This window comes from Sander vitreus, chromosome 15 (assembly GCF_031162955.1).
Source record: "Sander vitreus isolate 19-12246 chromosome 15, sanVit1, whole genome shotgun sequence".
Taxonomy (NCBI): Eukaryota; Metazoa; Chordata; class Actinopteri; order Perciformes; family Percidae; genus Sander; species Sander vitreus.
Window position 1 is genome coordinate 10,561,766 of NC_135869.1, and position 15,335 is coordinate 10,577,100.

Sequence of the window (15,335 nt, forward strand, 5' to 3'; positions counted from 1 at the left end):
TTCACAATCATGCAAGATGCTCCTCAGATATTCGGCTTCACTCAATGACCTGCACAGTAACACACCTAATCTAAGTATTTCAAAAGGTTGAACACACATACAGATGTCTATACAGTAAAATCACTACGTGATTACCGTTATATCCGAGGGTTGAAGTTGCATTTTAACGGGGCAGTGCAAGTTGCGGCTGTGGTTTGGCTGAAGCTAACGCCGCTTGAGCTTTCACGTTACAATATAAAAGGTGTTGACCATTGATTTAGCTAGTACGCAAACAGTTAATTTACATGTCTACGAGCATGTTAGCAAACTACACCAAGAGACAAATACCAAGGAATATTGATAGAAAGCAGGGGAAACTAGTACTTTCATACTTTTTAGCATTGGCTAATTAGCAACCTGCCTGCTATTAGATGTTAGCTTCCGAGCTAGTTAGCAGCTAGCCCCAGAAGCTCATGAAAACAAGGCTTTCACCACAGCAGTCTTACGTTATTTCCGAACCACTCTTTTCGTTTCAAAATCGGAAATCAAATGAACGAAAAAGTAGACGGGCCCAATTACAGTTCACTGTTATTGCATGAAATGTTGTTTGTGTTTTGCCACATCAGTTGATGTCAAGCCCCGCCTTCCCGCAGGCTGCAGTGAGAGGCTCCTCGTTTGACAGGGTTGCATTAGTGCTCATAGAACAGCACCCGGGTGTGAAATACCCTATATAATCATTCTATCACCCCTTTAAAAAAAGAAACATTTTTGGCATTAGATTAAAAGTCAAGGGAATAACAGACATCATAGGATTCATCATCTGGGAACCATAAATGTCTGTACAAGCATCAGAGTCTTGAAAATTCATATTGGTCTTACTTTGGTCCTCACACTCAGATTATAAAAAGTTAAAACATGGCAGCTCTTCATGCTTTACCCCCCCCTCCGCATCGCTTGCACAAATAAACAATGCATATGTCTTATTTCACCCATTTATAAACACAGAATGCCCTTCGTGCTTCATCCAACCTCTTCATTCCCCTCTCCAACCATCCTTTCCCTTTAGAGTGCCCTTCACTGTCTGACCTCCAGATGGAGACACCACAGGGGAGAGAGGGTGATAGAAAGAAAATTAAAAAGTACAGGGGGGTTAGCAATATAGTGATGAATAGAAAGTGAAGGAAGGATGCATCGATGGTCAGGAGATGTGGCCAAATATAGAGGGATGAAAGGAGGAATACGTGAGATATTACATGTAGACTTAAAGGCTGTGAAAGTAGGCCTATGTGAGGGCGGTACTGAGTCCGCCATGCCTGCCTGCCTGGTCAAACAAATAGTCTTCGGCTCCATCTGTGCTGCAGTACACAGCTTCAATTATCCATGATGTGTGCGTTAAAGAGTGTGCACAAACATGTGTGTGTGTTTGCATGACTGAGTGCATCGCTTGCATTAAATGTCACTGTTGATGAAAAGCATGTTAATAATAAATTATACTGTGTTCATGTGCGAGATACAGAGGGAGTTAAAGAGAAAGCAAAACATGAAAACAAAAACAAAAGCAGGCCTGAAAGAGAAAGTTGAGGAATGATAAAGAATGATGATGAGTGAGTGAATGAAACAAGAGGGAAGGAGAGGCAGAAGGCGGGATTTTGTTTAAATAATACATGATTGATAATGGCTTTATTTCTATGTAAATAATTCTCTCTTCGCTCAGTCCAAGTCATGGACACTGAAATGAGTTTGCGTCAAGGCAGCGCCGTGCTCGCCATGATGCAGATGCAAGGCATTAAAGGGAATGGTATTATATTAGGCTGAGTTAATGAGGAGAAGTCACACTCCCAAAGTCAATACAGGAGAGTTTTCCCCACTCATGTGTCAACAGTTCACCCACACAGAAGATCCAGCGAAGTTTCAGTTCTGAGTCTATGCTCGAAAAGCTCAATGTTTTCCGGCGAAGTTCTCATGCTGATGAGGTCACAGTAAGTGGATGACTGCCCACTTAAAAACTACAGCCGGACAACACAGCTTTGTACCTCAGAGCCAAAAGGCAGACATACTAAGGAAGGAACTTACTCTGAAATCCTGATGTGACAAAAATCTGCCTGTCTGCCGAGGTTAAACCCAGCAACACAAGCTAGTCAAAACACAGCTGCTAAACATGTGCCTCGAGGATGGCTCCAGTATGAAAGCAGGCGGATCAGCTTCTAGACCTGAGGCAGTGAGCCCTCACACATCGTCATCCAAGGTATGAATCACTCACAACACATCACATCACACGAATCAAAGTACCACTGGAACGTATGAGTCATCTCATCTCGATAGATGTATACAGTATGTTACCATACAAACAAATCCTGTCTCAACATGTGCTGTGTGTCTAAACATTGAAGCAGCAGGGTCATAATGAAAAGGTTGTCAGTTTGATTTAGATTACCTACTGGGTGGATGGACAAGTTACATCATGCTCTTTAGCAAGGCACTAAACTGAACCTCTTCTTGCCTCAGTAGAGCTGTTCTGTGACAGATGGTAAAAAACAGCTGTAGTTTCTACCATCTCTTAGGTGGAACAATATTCTGAATGTAAAACTGCCCTTCTCTTAACCTTTATTTAACCAGGATGTCTCTGTATCATAATGGGATACTTTCATGCTTTAGTCCGGTCCTAATTTCACACCAAACAGGCACTGAAGCATTCAAATGCCTCTTTTGTCAGCCCAAGTGACCGAATGTGCCCTTGTGTTCAGCTCAAATAGGTAATCTGGTAGGTGAAGTACCACTCTGGTGTGACCTTACCCTTATAAATGAACAATAACCATAACCCTGTGAGCTAAAGCAGAGCCCCTTAGTCATCTAAAACTGGCAGTCATTTAGTTTGCTGTACATCAGTGATGGCTCACGGCAAGGTAGCTCTTACCTGGGAGCGTCAAAGCTGTCATAGGATCCCACCGTGTAATGGCGGAATAGCCTTTTGGCTCGTTCTCCCCGACTCTCTGAAACACAAAATCACAGGGACATCAGCATGGTCGCACCTGCATTAAATCCATTTGCAACGCTTATTATACAGCAGGCACTGTTTGTCTGTATAATATAATATATCACAGGAGAATCTCTCTTTTACTGGTGGCTTTTCTCCACTGACCTGCAACCTAAACCGAAGACTAATATGTGTATTAGTGCTAAAACAATTACTCACTTGACTTTTTTTTATAATCTATTAATGGTTAAAAAAAAATTGTCTAAAAGTGTCAAAATATTAGCTGGTTATAGTTTCTCAAATTTGAGGATTTTGCTGATTTCCTTTCCTTTTCTGTATGTCATTATAAATTGAACAGCTTTGTGTTATTGACTGTTGCTTAGACAAGCAGCAATTTGAAGATTTGGACTTATTTTTTCGACATTTTATTGCCAGCAAAATCAATCAAAGTAATAGTCAATATATTAATCAATAATTAAAATAATACTTTATATTATTATTTTTTAGTTTATATCGACCTATTTTTTTGTTTATACAGACCTAATGCTTATAATGTTAAATTTACAAGAGAACAAATGTATATATTAAATCAATAGTTCCACATTTTGGAAAATACACTTATTCACTTTCTTGCAGAGTTAGATGAGAAAATTGATACCACTCTCATGTCTGTACAGTAAATATGAACCTAGGGCCAGCAGACGGTTAGCTTAGCTTAGCATAAAGACTAGAAAATAGGGGAAACAGCTAGCTTGTTCTGTCCAAAGGTGACAAAATCTGTCTACCAGCACCTCTTAAAGCTCACTAATTAACAAGTTATATACCTTGTTTAGGGTAAATATGAAACTCCTGATGGTGATGCTGGTTATTTTTCAGGATGAGCGCACTGTGTGTGTGTGTGTGTGTGTGTGTGTGTGTGTGTGTGTGTGTGTGTGTGTGTGTGTGTGTGTGTGTGTGTGTGTGACTGGTGGTGATCACCTGATCGGTTGTCTTGGCTTCGAAGCATTACTTCCTCCACACAGTCAGAGGGGAACCAGCCTGTGCGACCTCTGACCGTCCCCTCCCAGTACCCGCCCTCGCCAACACTCAACACTAGAGGAGGGGGGAGGGCAGGAAAGGGCAGCATATCAGGATAAGGCAACACAACATGCACCAACACACAGACACCAATTAGAAATGAACACACGTAAAAAGACATCAACATTATACAGACAGAAAAGAAATAATGTAGAGACACACGGACATGCAAACCTCCTACATACTCACCAAGACATACATACCTGGCGACACCTTAGACTTACTCACAAACACACACATATTCATACCTGCAGACATTGAATACAAACATATATAGAGAACTTACACTCATGTTAGGACATGGCCATTTTACAAACTTATCTGATGACACTTGGATGTGGCCTGTGTGCTGATTGTCCTCTGAGACTGAGACAAGAATTTCCTGTCACGCTTTAGTAAAATGAATTTAAAGTAATAGTTTTTGGTGTTGTTTATCAATTCTAGTCAACTCACAGTTTTCTCAAGAGATGCTTAAAGTGATTGACATTTTGGGAAATGTGTTTATTGCTTTTCTGCTGGGAGTGAGATGAGAAGATTGATACCACTTTACCACTCTATATATACAGTGTTGGGGAGTAACGGAATACATGTACCGGCGTTACGTATTCAGAATACAAATTACGAGTAGCTGTATTCCGTTACAGTTACAATTTAAATAGTTGGTATTTAGAATACAGTTACAATGTTGAAATCAATGGATTACATGACGATACTTCTCTGTTTCACGGGTTTATTCACTCTCGCAACTCCATGCATTTCCCAGAAGCCCCAATATGAAAACGAAAAAATTAGCTATTTGCGTGATCACTGATAGAGGTAAAGATGGAGCCGGAACCGGCACAACAGAGCCAGGGCAGGAATGCATTTCTATCTTGGAAATTCAAACAGCATTTCACATTAAAGAAAGAGACGGGAGAACGAAATATAACTGTGCAGTGCAACCTCTGCTTGCCAGCAACCAACTTCCTTTCAGCATCCAAATTACTCCACCTCCAACCTGAAGAAGCATCTTAAAGTACTTTTTTTTTTTTTAATTAGCCAAGGATAGTCGTTTGCTGTAGTTTTACTGGTCACCTTGCTATTTTTTATAGTTTACGTGCGACTTTACATTCTCCTACGTGCTGATTTACTATCCCCAGAGCCGTTGAAAGACTGACTAGCCCCGTTTGACATGCTAGCTAACATTAGCTAAAATGAGTTTGTGGTAGCTTCAAGACTGCAGTTAGATTTTTGTAGTATGCAGTTCGGGACTACAAATCCAAAAATCTATCTGCTTGTTTAGGTACACATTCAGCCAGTTGGAACAGAAGAAAACACCAGAATAGGCCTGTTTAGTAAGCTGTATGTGATGGATGCATTCCTACTTATAAAATACAATTCAATGTGGAAGTAATCCAAGTATTCAGAATACATTACTCATATTGAGTAACATAACGGAATACGTTACAAATTACATTTTTGGGCATGTATTCTGTATTCTGTAACGGAATATGTTTTGAAAGTATCCTTCCCAACACTGTATATATATATATATATATATATATATATATATATATGAGAAACTCTGCAGCTCAACACAGCTTTCAGCCACTTTTAGCTCATTTATTTATTATTTTGGTTGTCCCGAATGGTTGAATCTCACCATTGTCTTCAGCTGTGTCACCATATACTGTAACTTGTAGGCAGAAGCAAAACACAGATAAGCTGTACCAGAGCTTATATTGGACATATATTAGTCAGGTAGCTATAAATAAAACATCAATGGAATGCTCACTATGCCCTGTGTCTGCTGGATGTGTAAGTAGGCATTTGTTTGGTAAGACGTGAGCCGTAACACCTTAATAAGCCAACGTAAGTTTTGGATGTGAGTATTAGCTATGGTGTTGTGATCAGTGGATATTTGTATATTTGTATTTATACATGTAGTGTTAACTAATGGTAGATAAAGTAAATGTTCTTGTGATGCAGCATCTCACTTTGTGTCCAAAATACTTTTACTACTAAATGGTGTTAGCTTAAAAACTGTAATTATATCTCAATTCTGGAATTGTTAAACCCCTGCAGTCAGCAGCTTACATATTATATATATATAGGATCTATTTGGGGCTACGCCAAAGCCTTAAACAGAGAGGGATTCTGTACATGTAACCTTTTGTTACATTTACATTTTTTAAAAGGTGTCTGTAATGTTGCTTTGCATGTTTCTGAATGTGCCTTCAATTCACTTTTACAAGTGTGTGGATGTCAAAGCTGACATTCATGTGGAGATTAGTACCAGCCTAAACAGCCTCACAAACACTGACTCCCAACCAGACAGTTTGAATTCACATGGAAGACAAAATGCAGTATGACACATACAAACACACACACACACACACACACACACACACACACACACACACACACACACACACACACACACACACACACACACACAGTGTATCATGACATGAAAATGCATATACTCACCTTTGACCCTGTCTCCTTTACTGAAGCTGATTTCTCGCTCTCCTTGGGCAGAGTTTGATCGAGTAGCTACAAAGACTCGTCCCGGGACAGCGCTGTAGAGGCGTCTCCGCTGGCCTGCGTTTTGTCCAGCTGCACTGGCAGGGACGGGCCTGGATGGAAGGGAGCAGAAGGTGAGGTGGATGATTTGAGACTGAAGCTCTCTATACATATGGGTGACCAAATTACTGAATGCAATACCAGCCAGTTTTCCAAAAATGTGCCTAAACAGTCCAGGGTTCTCTGTTAGGTCACATGTTAATGGTTTGATTTATGATCTTTGTAGGTCTTTACGCTCACTTAAATCTGTTGTTATACACCTTATATCTAGAATCACTTCCACCTTTCAATACTTTAAAAAACCTATTAAAGTCAACTCTGACTGAACAGTGTCATTTCTTTTAAATAGGTCCCCTTTAAGTTGTATAATATGTCTGTATTAGCTTAAGTTAAAAGGATACTTCACTGATTTAGCATTAAGCTTTGTATCAGCAGAAACACGGTAGAATTTTTGAATGACTGTGCTTCCCTCCCTCATGTCCCCCTGAGACGAGAGATCTCTGTATTGTGGGTCTGGATGTTGTAAAACGACGATTTTTGCGTCATCAGAAGATTTTTCGCCCAGAGGCAATGGACTACAGCCAGTAGTAGGAGCTACTTCCGCATGTTTTCAACCAGCCCATAGGGGGTTGGACTGTTGTCTTTCTCCAAAGATTGCAGAGGCAAAACGAGCGTCAGCCATCTTGAATCCTCACTTACTGGCTTCTCAGCAGAAAACTTTTAGATAGATAGATAGATTTATTGATCCCGAAGGAAATTTTAGAACAACAATTATGTGCATTCAAACTACCGCACACATGTACCACCGGGATACATAGGTACAGATCGGAGAATATGCAGGACAGTTTATTACAGACGGAATACTCGACACACTACGCGAGTTTCGCCCGCCAGTTATGGAGACCAGCGGTGTTGCTCGATGCATCTGGCCGGTAAAGGGACATCATCAGCAGGGAACTTTGAACAAGTGTGCAGTCTGCTTGCAAGTGTCTGCTCATTAGACAACAAACTGGACTACATCCAACTTCAACGAAACTCCCAACACAAGTTCAGAGACTGCTGTTTTTTTGTTGTTGTGGAAACATTGCTGTATCGGACTATCCAGCTTCCAGGCCGGCTGCTCTGTCACCGGGTAAGACTAGCTAGTCGAGGTTGGCTGTGTTAACACGGACTGCCTGGAAATGGGGCCCTTGTATCCAACTGCTGGTGGAGTTTGTGACTGTAAAATGCCGACCAGTCTACATTCCACGCAAATTTACGGCTGTGTTTATACTCTGTGTTTACAGAGTTTACAGCCCACAAGCGCTAATGCTAGTATACGTGTTAGCTGAACTTTACGGAGCATATAATGTGGGTGCAGTGCACTAAATGTAGCCTGTTTCGTATGTCGTTTTCATATAATGTCGTTTTTATATAATGTGTTTATATAATGTTGTTTTTATATAATGTCGTTTTTATATATTTTAATTGTGTAACCACTTGAGCCACGGTGAAACGTTGTTTCGTGTATATGGTTGAAATGACAATAAAACACACTTAAGTTGAGTTGACTGTCTCACTGTCTGTCTGTCTGTCTGGGACACTAAAGCAGCGAAGCAAGTGCATTCTGGGATTTGGTGTCTTTCATCCACATGAGCCAAAAACACATTTTTTGGCTTTTCTCGGCCTAGAAGCCACAAATTTAAAAAAAAAAAATCACATTTCTGCTACATAAGTGACCCAATTTAAAGATATATTCATCTTTCCAACGGTGAAATATCCCTTTGAGTGTAATGTCTTGTTTGTATTCTAGTATGTATAGTGTATGTATAGAGATTTGTGGTGTAGTATGTAACCTTTGTCCTGTCTTTTATGTATTTTGAAACTTTTTGCCGCCAGTCTTGGCCAGGACACCCTGGGAGAAGAGTTACTGTAACTCAGTGGGACTTTTCCTGGTTAAATAAAGGTTGAATGAATTATTGTGGTTTAATACAGATCTTAACTAACCTTAACTAACACTAATATAACACCTATATTTTGCACAACAAAAACAGACATTTGAAGACCTAAGAAACCATATTTAAGACTAAAACCTAAACATGTAAGCACCTTTACAACCTTTTAAGACCTTAACTCAGGTAATTGACATTTAAGGGACTCTTTTGGGATGTGCAGACATCCAGTAGAAGTTCTCAAATGTACTTCAACCAGCCTAGATGAACTTGCAGTATTCTACACTTAGAAAAGTAGAAGAGAGGTTCTTGTTCAGCAGCATCTTGTTTTCAGATGTCAGCCTTTGCCACTCACCCCTGTCTCCGACTCTGCCGGCTCCTGTCCTCCTTGTCTCCGATTCTTCCACGGGACGGGGAACGCGTCCTTGCCCCTCTGGGACTGCTGGAGCTGCGCAGGGTTCCTGTATGTTTGTAGCCCTGAGAGAGACAGACAGGGAGAAAGGCAAGAAAAATATATTTCATGAAAGATGTTTACAGCATGTCAGAAAAAAAATTGATTGATGTGCATAGGTCCTGAGTATGCGTGTGTATTTCGCTGTGTATTTGTAGCTACATATAATATTATGCATATGATATTGTATCACCATTATAAATTGGAATAATTGTACAAGGTACAAGTGTATATTTATGCAAAGCTGTGATTACAGGTATTTTTTTGGATGTTGTTTCTGTTTTTGTTTTAAGTGTCTGTATAATTCAAAATACATTTACCCAAATTAAACTCACTTCAGAGCATTTTCTGTTTTTGTTTATTCATTATATTGTTAACTACTTTATCTTCTTCTCGTCGCTGTGTAACATTTTTTTATGACTTCCATATCTATAATTAGTGGGAATGCTGATTCAGCTGCATACGTTCAGCTATTAAAACCATTCAACTATCAAAATCTTCAGCTCTTTCAGCAGATGATGGGACTTCTTCAACTTTTTCTCTACTATTTATACTATTTTAAATATTAAGCTTTTAAACATTTTATTTTAACATTAAAGTCAATGAGAGCGGGCTTCAAATCCTTCAAATCCTCTTGCTTTAAAATGTATCTCCTCCTACATTCTTTCACCTACAGACGTGAATCAAATTTTAAACTATTCATGAAAAATTCAGCTATTCAGGGTCTACTATGTGTTTTGATTAGCCTGACAAGCCAGACCCACATCAAGATGTTGGGTCTGGGAACTCACCATTGGCAGGGCTCAATCCGAGGGGCGGGATAAACGGTTGTCTTTCAAACTCCCTCTGCACTCATAGCCAACCAGAGCAACACTAGTTGATAGATTAAACTTTTGCCGTATCCGGTCGGCAAAACTCCGAACACTCCTTTTATAAGAATGACTTCAGTGCTTAACTCCAAGTCTTCCAGAGTCGCGGCCGAAACTGATTTGAAAGACCGCTGTCAACCATCTTCTTTGTTTTCAAGTAGCAGGGAACTGTTGCAACTCTGCCGTCCTTATGTTAAGCCCACCCACCGACTCTATACACGATGTGATTGGCCTGACCAGAATTAGTTTTTTCCAGCTCGCAAGCCAACGGAGAGTGACTGACCCTAGCTGTTTAAGTTTAGTTTTATACATTTATAATGGGTGTGTATTGCAAGCAATTCTTATATACTGTCTATGATTGCAAGTGGATGATGTCATCGGCCAGAGCACAGAGCCTTAAAAAAATTATCTTTGTCCCTTCTATATAAATTGCTCTCACACCCACAATTTTTACTTGTCATGCACAATTTATACATCGAAACGTAAGTATTCTTGTCTAGTTTCAGCCAATGTGCTCATTTATGCGATATGAGTTATACATTTGGCTTGGTGAGCTTCCAAATGACAACAGTTACAAATCTTCCTCCATTCGCTGCCCTGTTAAACATTGTCCACATTTCCCAACGAAACACAGGGCAAACCACTTTTTTAAATCACTGATATGCCCACACGCATATGCACACGCACACACACTCACGCACATAGACACACACACACACACACTCATACACAAATATACAAACAAACACATACACACTCACACATAGACAGACACACAGAAACACACACACACACACAGACACACATACACGCACACACACACACACACACACACACACACACACACACACACACACACACATACTCACACACACACTCACACAGACACACACACTTGTGTGTTGATGCTTTTTCGTTCTATGCAGTGTATATGTCTGATAATAATACAAAGTATTTTTTCTTTCAGCCTTTTCAGGTAATTCATTTCAACTTTCATCTTTGACAGTATTACAGTTCAGCTTCCAGCTTTTCTAACAATGTATTTTAGCTCTTCACTTATTTGCATAGCACAGTTCAGCTTTGAACTCTGACAATTTTCCAGATTTTTCAGCAATGCAGTGCAATGCATTTGGGCTTTAAGATTTTTCATATAATTTGTTTCATATTTCTGCATTTGTGAGTCTTCTCTACTTATTCATTATCAGTTAGAAAATATACTCAGACCTCACAATGTTCGACATATTTTGTCATTATTCAACTATTAAAGCCAACAATTCAGTTTAGCATAAGCTTTTAACTTTTTAATGAAATTCATACTTATTAAACAATTTCCACTTTTTCAACTATTCTCACTACTTCAACTTCTTCTTACAGATTTAAGCTATTAATCCAGTTTAGCTTTAGCAATTTAGCTATTCAGCATTCCACGCATTTTCTGCAGGAAATGCATTTTCTAGTTAATTAGAAAAAACTCTCCTAATGCTATTGATTGTGGACAACAACATTAATATTATGATAAATATAATGCATATAAAATGCATGCAAATGTCTCATAAATTATGTTTTATTCCATGATGTTATATGTTCATGGGCTATCACTCACCATGATTACTTGTCTGCAACATTGCACATAACTGAAATATATGTACATAGATAGCTTATGTGAGAAAGCATGATATAAGTTGCTGCAATGAGTACTGTTCACCACTAGAGACAATAAAGGTCATCCATTATATAGTATAATGTCCCTTCATATTTTATAATTTGTGTATGAATAATTGAGATGCAGCTACTCGAGCTTCCACTTGTGCAAGGAAACTATAGTAGTACATATCTGGGTATTTACCATTTCTCCAAGCTGTCAGGTATAAGGTCAATCATACTCACGTGCAAATTAGTCAAATACATTCAATACCGTTTTCAATGTCAATAATCAATTTGGAAACTCAACTTTTAAGTCAACATGGAGGAGAAGTCCTTGAGGTTCTCAGGATCTTGGAAGTTTTTAATTCTACTACAACTAGCAAACTCAATCTGCTGATGACGACTATTTGTGTGATCCAGTTGAAATCTATAGACACACACATACACACACACAAACCTGCACAGAGACAATATTGGTCCCTGGGGCGTTGGGCACCGCCATCCAGTCTGGCAGGTTCATGCTGCTGTCACTGTTGGCCCGGAGGAAAGGATGAGGGTTGGGTATCGTCAGTGTCCGGGTACTCTCCCGCCTCTGGGGGGCGTACTTTGGAGACTCCACAAAGGGAACTGGAAGGTGAGGGGAGAAAAAGGTGACCATCATATCAGATTTTCTTTGTCACAGTTTGTTTTCTTTGCCACTGCTCCTATTTTGCACATCCGCATACTCTATATACTCTAATCTATTTCTCTTAATACTTTCAATTTCAACATGTCTAGAGTATTCCTTATATTCTATTTTTCATTGCTGCTCCCTTTTACTTGTTGATTCAAGGCCTAATTTCCCCCGTGAAGAGCCAATCATGTATCATTTTAGATCAACAAAATATCTAAGATTACAGGACATTACACATCTCCGAACTGGCACCCAAAATTCAGACCAGACATCAGCTACTTACCCACATCTGTATCCCGGTGGTTTTTGATAATTTCTCCCAGCTCAAAATGGCCGGACATAACAGCCACCTGATGAAAACACACATGGACACACACATACAATTTTTTTAAACTTTTTTAATGCAGTCATATGGCAAATAAATGCACAAAATGTAAGGGTGGAACAAACTGTTTACTATTTCTCTTGTAATTACAGTAGGTAGCTGGGTGCTTTTACTGAAGCATTATTCTTCTGTATTTTATAAATATATATAAATATTGTATTTGTCTGCGCTCTAAACTTGCACCTCTAATGGGCAAATTTACAAGTGATGAAAACCAGATTTGTGCTGTTTTCTTGAAAAATAATAATACAGCAAAAGCACATGAGTACTCCGGCATGAGACCATATTTTTTGTATTCTTTTCACTATTGCACAAAAGCTTTTGACCGTTTCTTTTTTACAAACTACACAGGTCAGCATACAATCTGGCAAATTTCAATGCTTTCTCCCTGTTATCTCATCTCTCCACACACACAAACACAAAACACAACAGATTGTCTCAGCTGGCTTTTTCTGCACTGACAAAGTTAATATATCTAGATTAAGGGGTCACACACAATCCTGCCACCTGGGACCTCCGTGTTCATCGCAGCACAATAATGGTTTAAAGTGAAATTAGGCCCTGGCACTTTCTGCTACGTTAACTTAATAAGACACTAAACCATACAACCAACCAACACGCATAATTACCCAGCTAGGCACTCAGCCATTACCTGAAAGGGGGTTTGCCCACTGCTGTTCTTTGTGTCTTTATTTGCTCCCCGGTAGAGCAGAATTCGTGAACAGCTTTCCTGCAACAAAAAGGACTGATTATTGTACATTAGTCATAGAAAATTGTATAACTTAATGTAGCAAAGCATGTTATCTGTTCACATGTATGCTTAACTTTAGAAAGCACAGTATTCTCTTCTTTTGAATTACTCTGCATTCCCTTGTGCTATAATGATACTGCAAATATGTTGAATATTAAATATTCTACTGTATGAAACATGCTTTTAAAACAAAGTGGGGTGAAATTTCAACAATGTTATATAAAAATGGAATCAAAATCTAGTTTGTCTTAAATTAAATCTTAAACATGTTTGTTGACAAAAGGTTTATAATGCATAACAGCATTCACACCTATATGAAAATATACAAATAAACAGATTTAGGTTAATATCTATTTTAAATTGCTCTGATTTCATCTATTTTAGCTGAGAATATACATATTTTATTTAGAATTGAGGAATTACGGAGTTTTTAGGTTCAGGGTGCTGAACTTTAAAAGGTGTATCAATTATATTGCAAAGATAAAGAGCATTTATGTGTCTTTCACCTTGTTACACTGTATGTTCAAAGATTTAAGGTGATTTATCGTAATATTTTCTCAACTTTGTAGAAGCTGACATTTGAGCTCCATGAAAAAGAGTGTCTACCTTGTTGTATAAAGCACATATGTGCAAGGCAGTGTTTCCAGAGGCATTCTGGGAGGAAGAATCGGCCCCGTAGAAAAGGAGGTGCTCCAGATGCTGCGAGTTACCATGCTGACAGGCCTGAGAGAGGATGAACAGATTGTTGAGGAGCGATGGAAGGAGAACATGTGCAAAAGGCAAAGAGTTTGTTAAGGAGGAAAACAAGATATACAGAAGAGTGAAAATGGACAGATTTATGTGGTTGTTTAATAAAGACAACAGAGAAGCCTAGAAGCAAACAAGGATTAAGAACAGACAGCGATACAGGGAGAGGAACAAGGTGACAGCTAAATGACACCACATTTAATTAACAGCACCTCCAAACTCAGAGGGCGAACACAAGTGAGATCCAATGATAACAATAATCGTACAATCATCATCATAAGGACACACACATAAAGCAACACCATACAGTGGAAATCAAGTTATTATTATTAGTCATTGGCAATTTATGTTATCAATTATGCCATGGCCACATTAAATGTTTATTTCACATTGGCTGGCAGCTCTCCATTGCAATCACACATAAGGATACTTATTTTAGGTCAATAACTTAATGGATCAATTTGTGGGGAATGGATATTAAACTACAGGTAATCATAGCAACAGTACTTTTGTCTCATGCTGTATTATATGCCAGTTAACTCTCTGGTGCACTACAAATATTTCGTTTTTATCCTTTGGTAAGGGACAATAGTATACATTTGTCAATCTGAGAAAACCATGTATTCACTGGAGTAAATTGTCACCTATACCTCATTAATTATTTTCTTTCAGAGTGCCTTGAGGCTGATTCAATCCTGCAAAAAAACGGCATTCACACAGAGAATACTAATTTTGGAAGGTGTTGAGGGGGCATGGTAATATCCAAATTTCAAGATATCAGTCTCAGTAAAAAATATAGACTTATGGTGAATCCAATCCAAGTATCAATGCTAAACATGTCAATCAAATTCAACTCAACACACAGACACATAGAGAATAAGATGGAAGCTAAAGAGACGATGCTGATGAAGTGTGGGTGATCACACTGAGAGGAAGAAGCTGATACCTTTTCGGTCCACTTCACTGCTGGAATATGAGGCCACAGAAGCAGGGTGGGTGGGATGAAGGGTGAAAGTTGTCCAAGATAAAAGATGAGAGGTGTATTGTTCATGGCATGAATGGTTTTTGACGTAGACACAGATGCTGTACATACGCAGACACTGGAACACAGTGACTCATTTAGATACATTTACTGGTACATTTATACGAATAAGATGCATGCACACACACGCAATACAAATAACAGAAACTAAACCCCAAAACCCAAAGGCTGGACTATTTGGGTGCTTTCAGATGACAATCTCTAAATAGACACTAATTAAGCCATTGACCCATTAGATTGAATAATT

The 15,335-nt window shown here is 39.0% G+C and overlaps 1 protein-coding gene across 1 annotated transcript in view; it reads right to left on the minus strand.

Annotated features, from left to right (window-relative positions):
• The window catches only part of shank1 (SH3 and multiple ankyrin repeat domains 1), a 68,209-nt gene that overhangs the window by 33,743 nt on the left and 19,131 nt on the right, over positions 1 to 15,335 (minus strand). The window contains exons 7-14 of the mRNA XM_078270130.1: positions 13,906 to 14,022; positions 13,201 to 13,278; positions 12,447 to 12,513; positions 11,948 to 12,117; positions 8,882 to 9,003; positions 6,500 to 6,648; positions 3,932 to 4,045; positions 2,894 to 2,969 (exon numbers count right to left, since the gene is read on the minus strand). Of these exons, the coding sequence (XP_078126256.1) occupies positions 2,894 to 2,969; positions 3,932 to 4,045; positions 6,500 to 6,648; positions 8,882 to 9,003; positions 11,948 to 12,117; positions 12,447 to 12,513; positions 13,201 to 13,278; positions 13,906 to 14,022 (893 nt within the window). The remainder of the gene's footprint in view (positions 1 to 2,893; positions 2,970 to 3,931; positions 4,046 to 6,499; positions 6,649 to 8,881; positions 9,004 to 11,947; positions 12,118 to 12,446; positions 12,514 to 13,200; positions 13,279 to 13,905; positions 14,023 to 15,335) is intronic.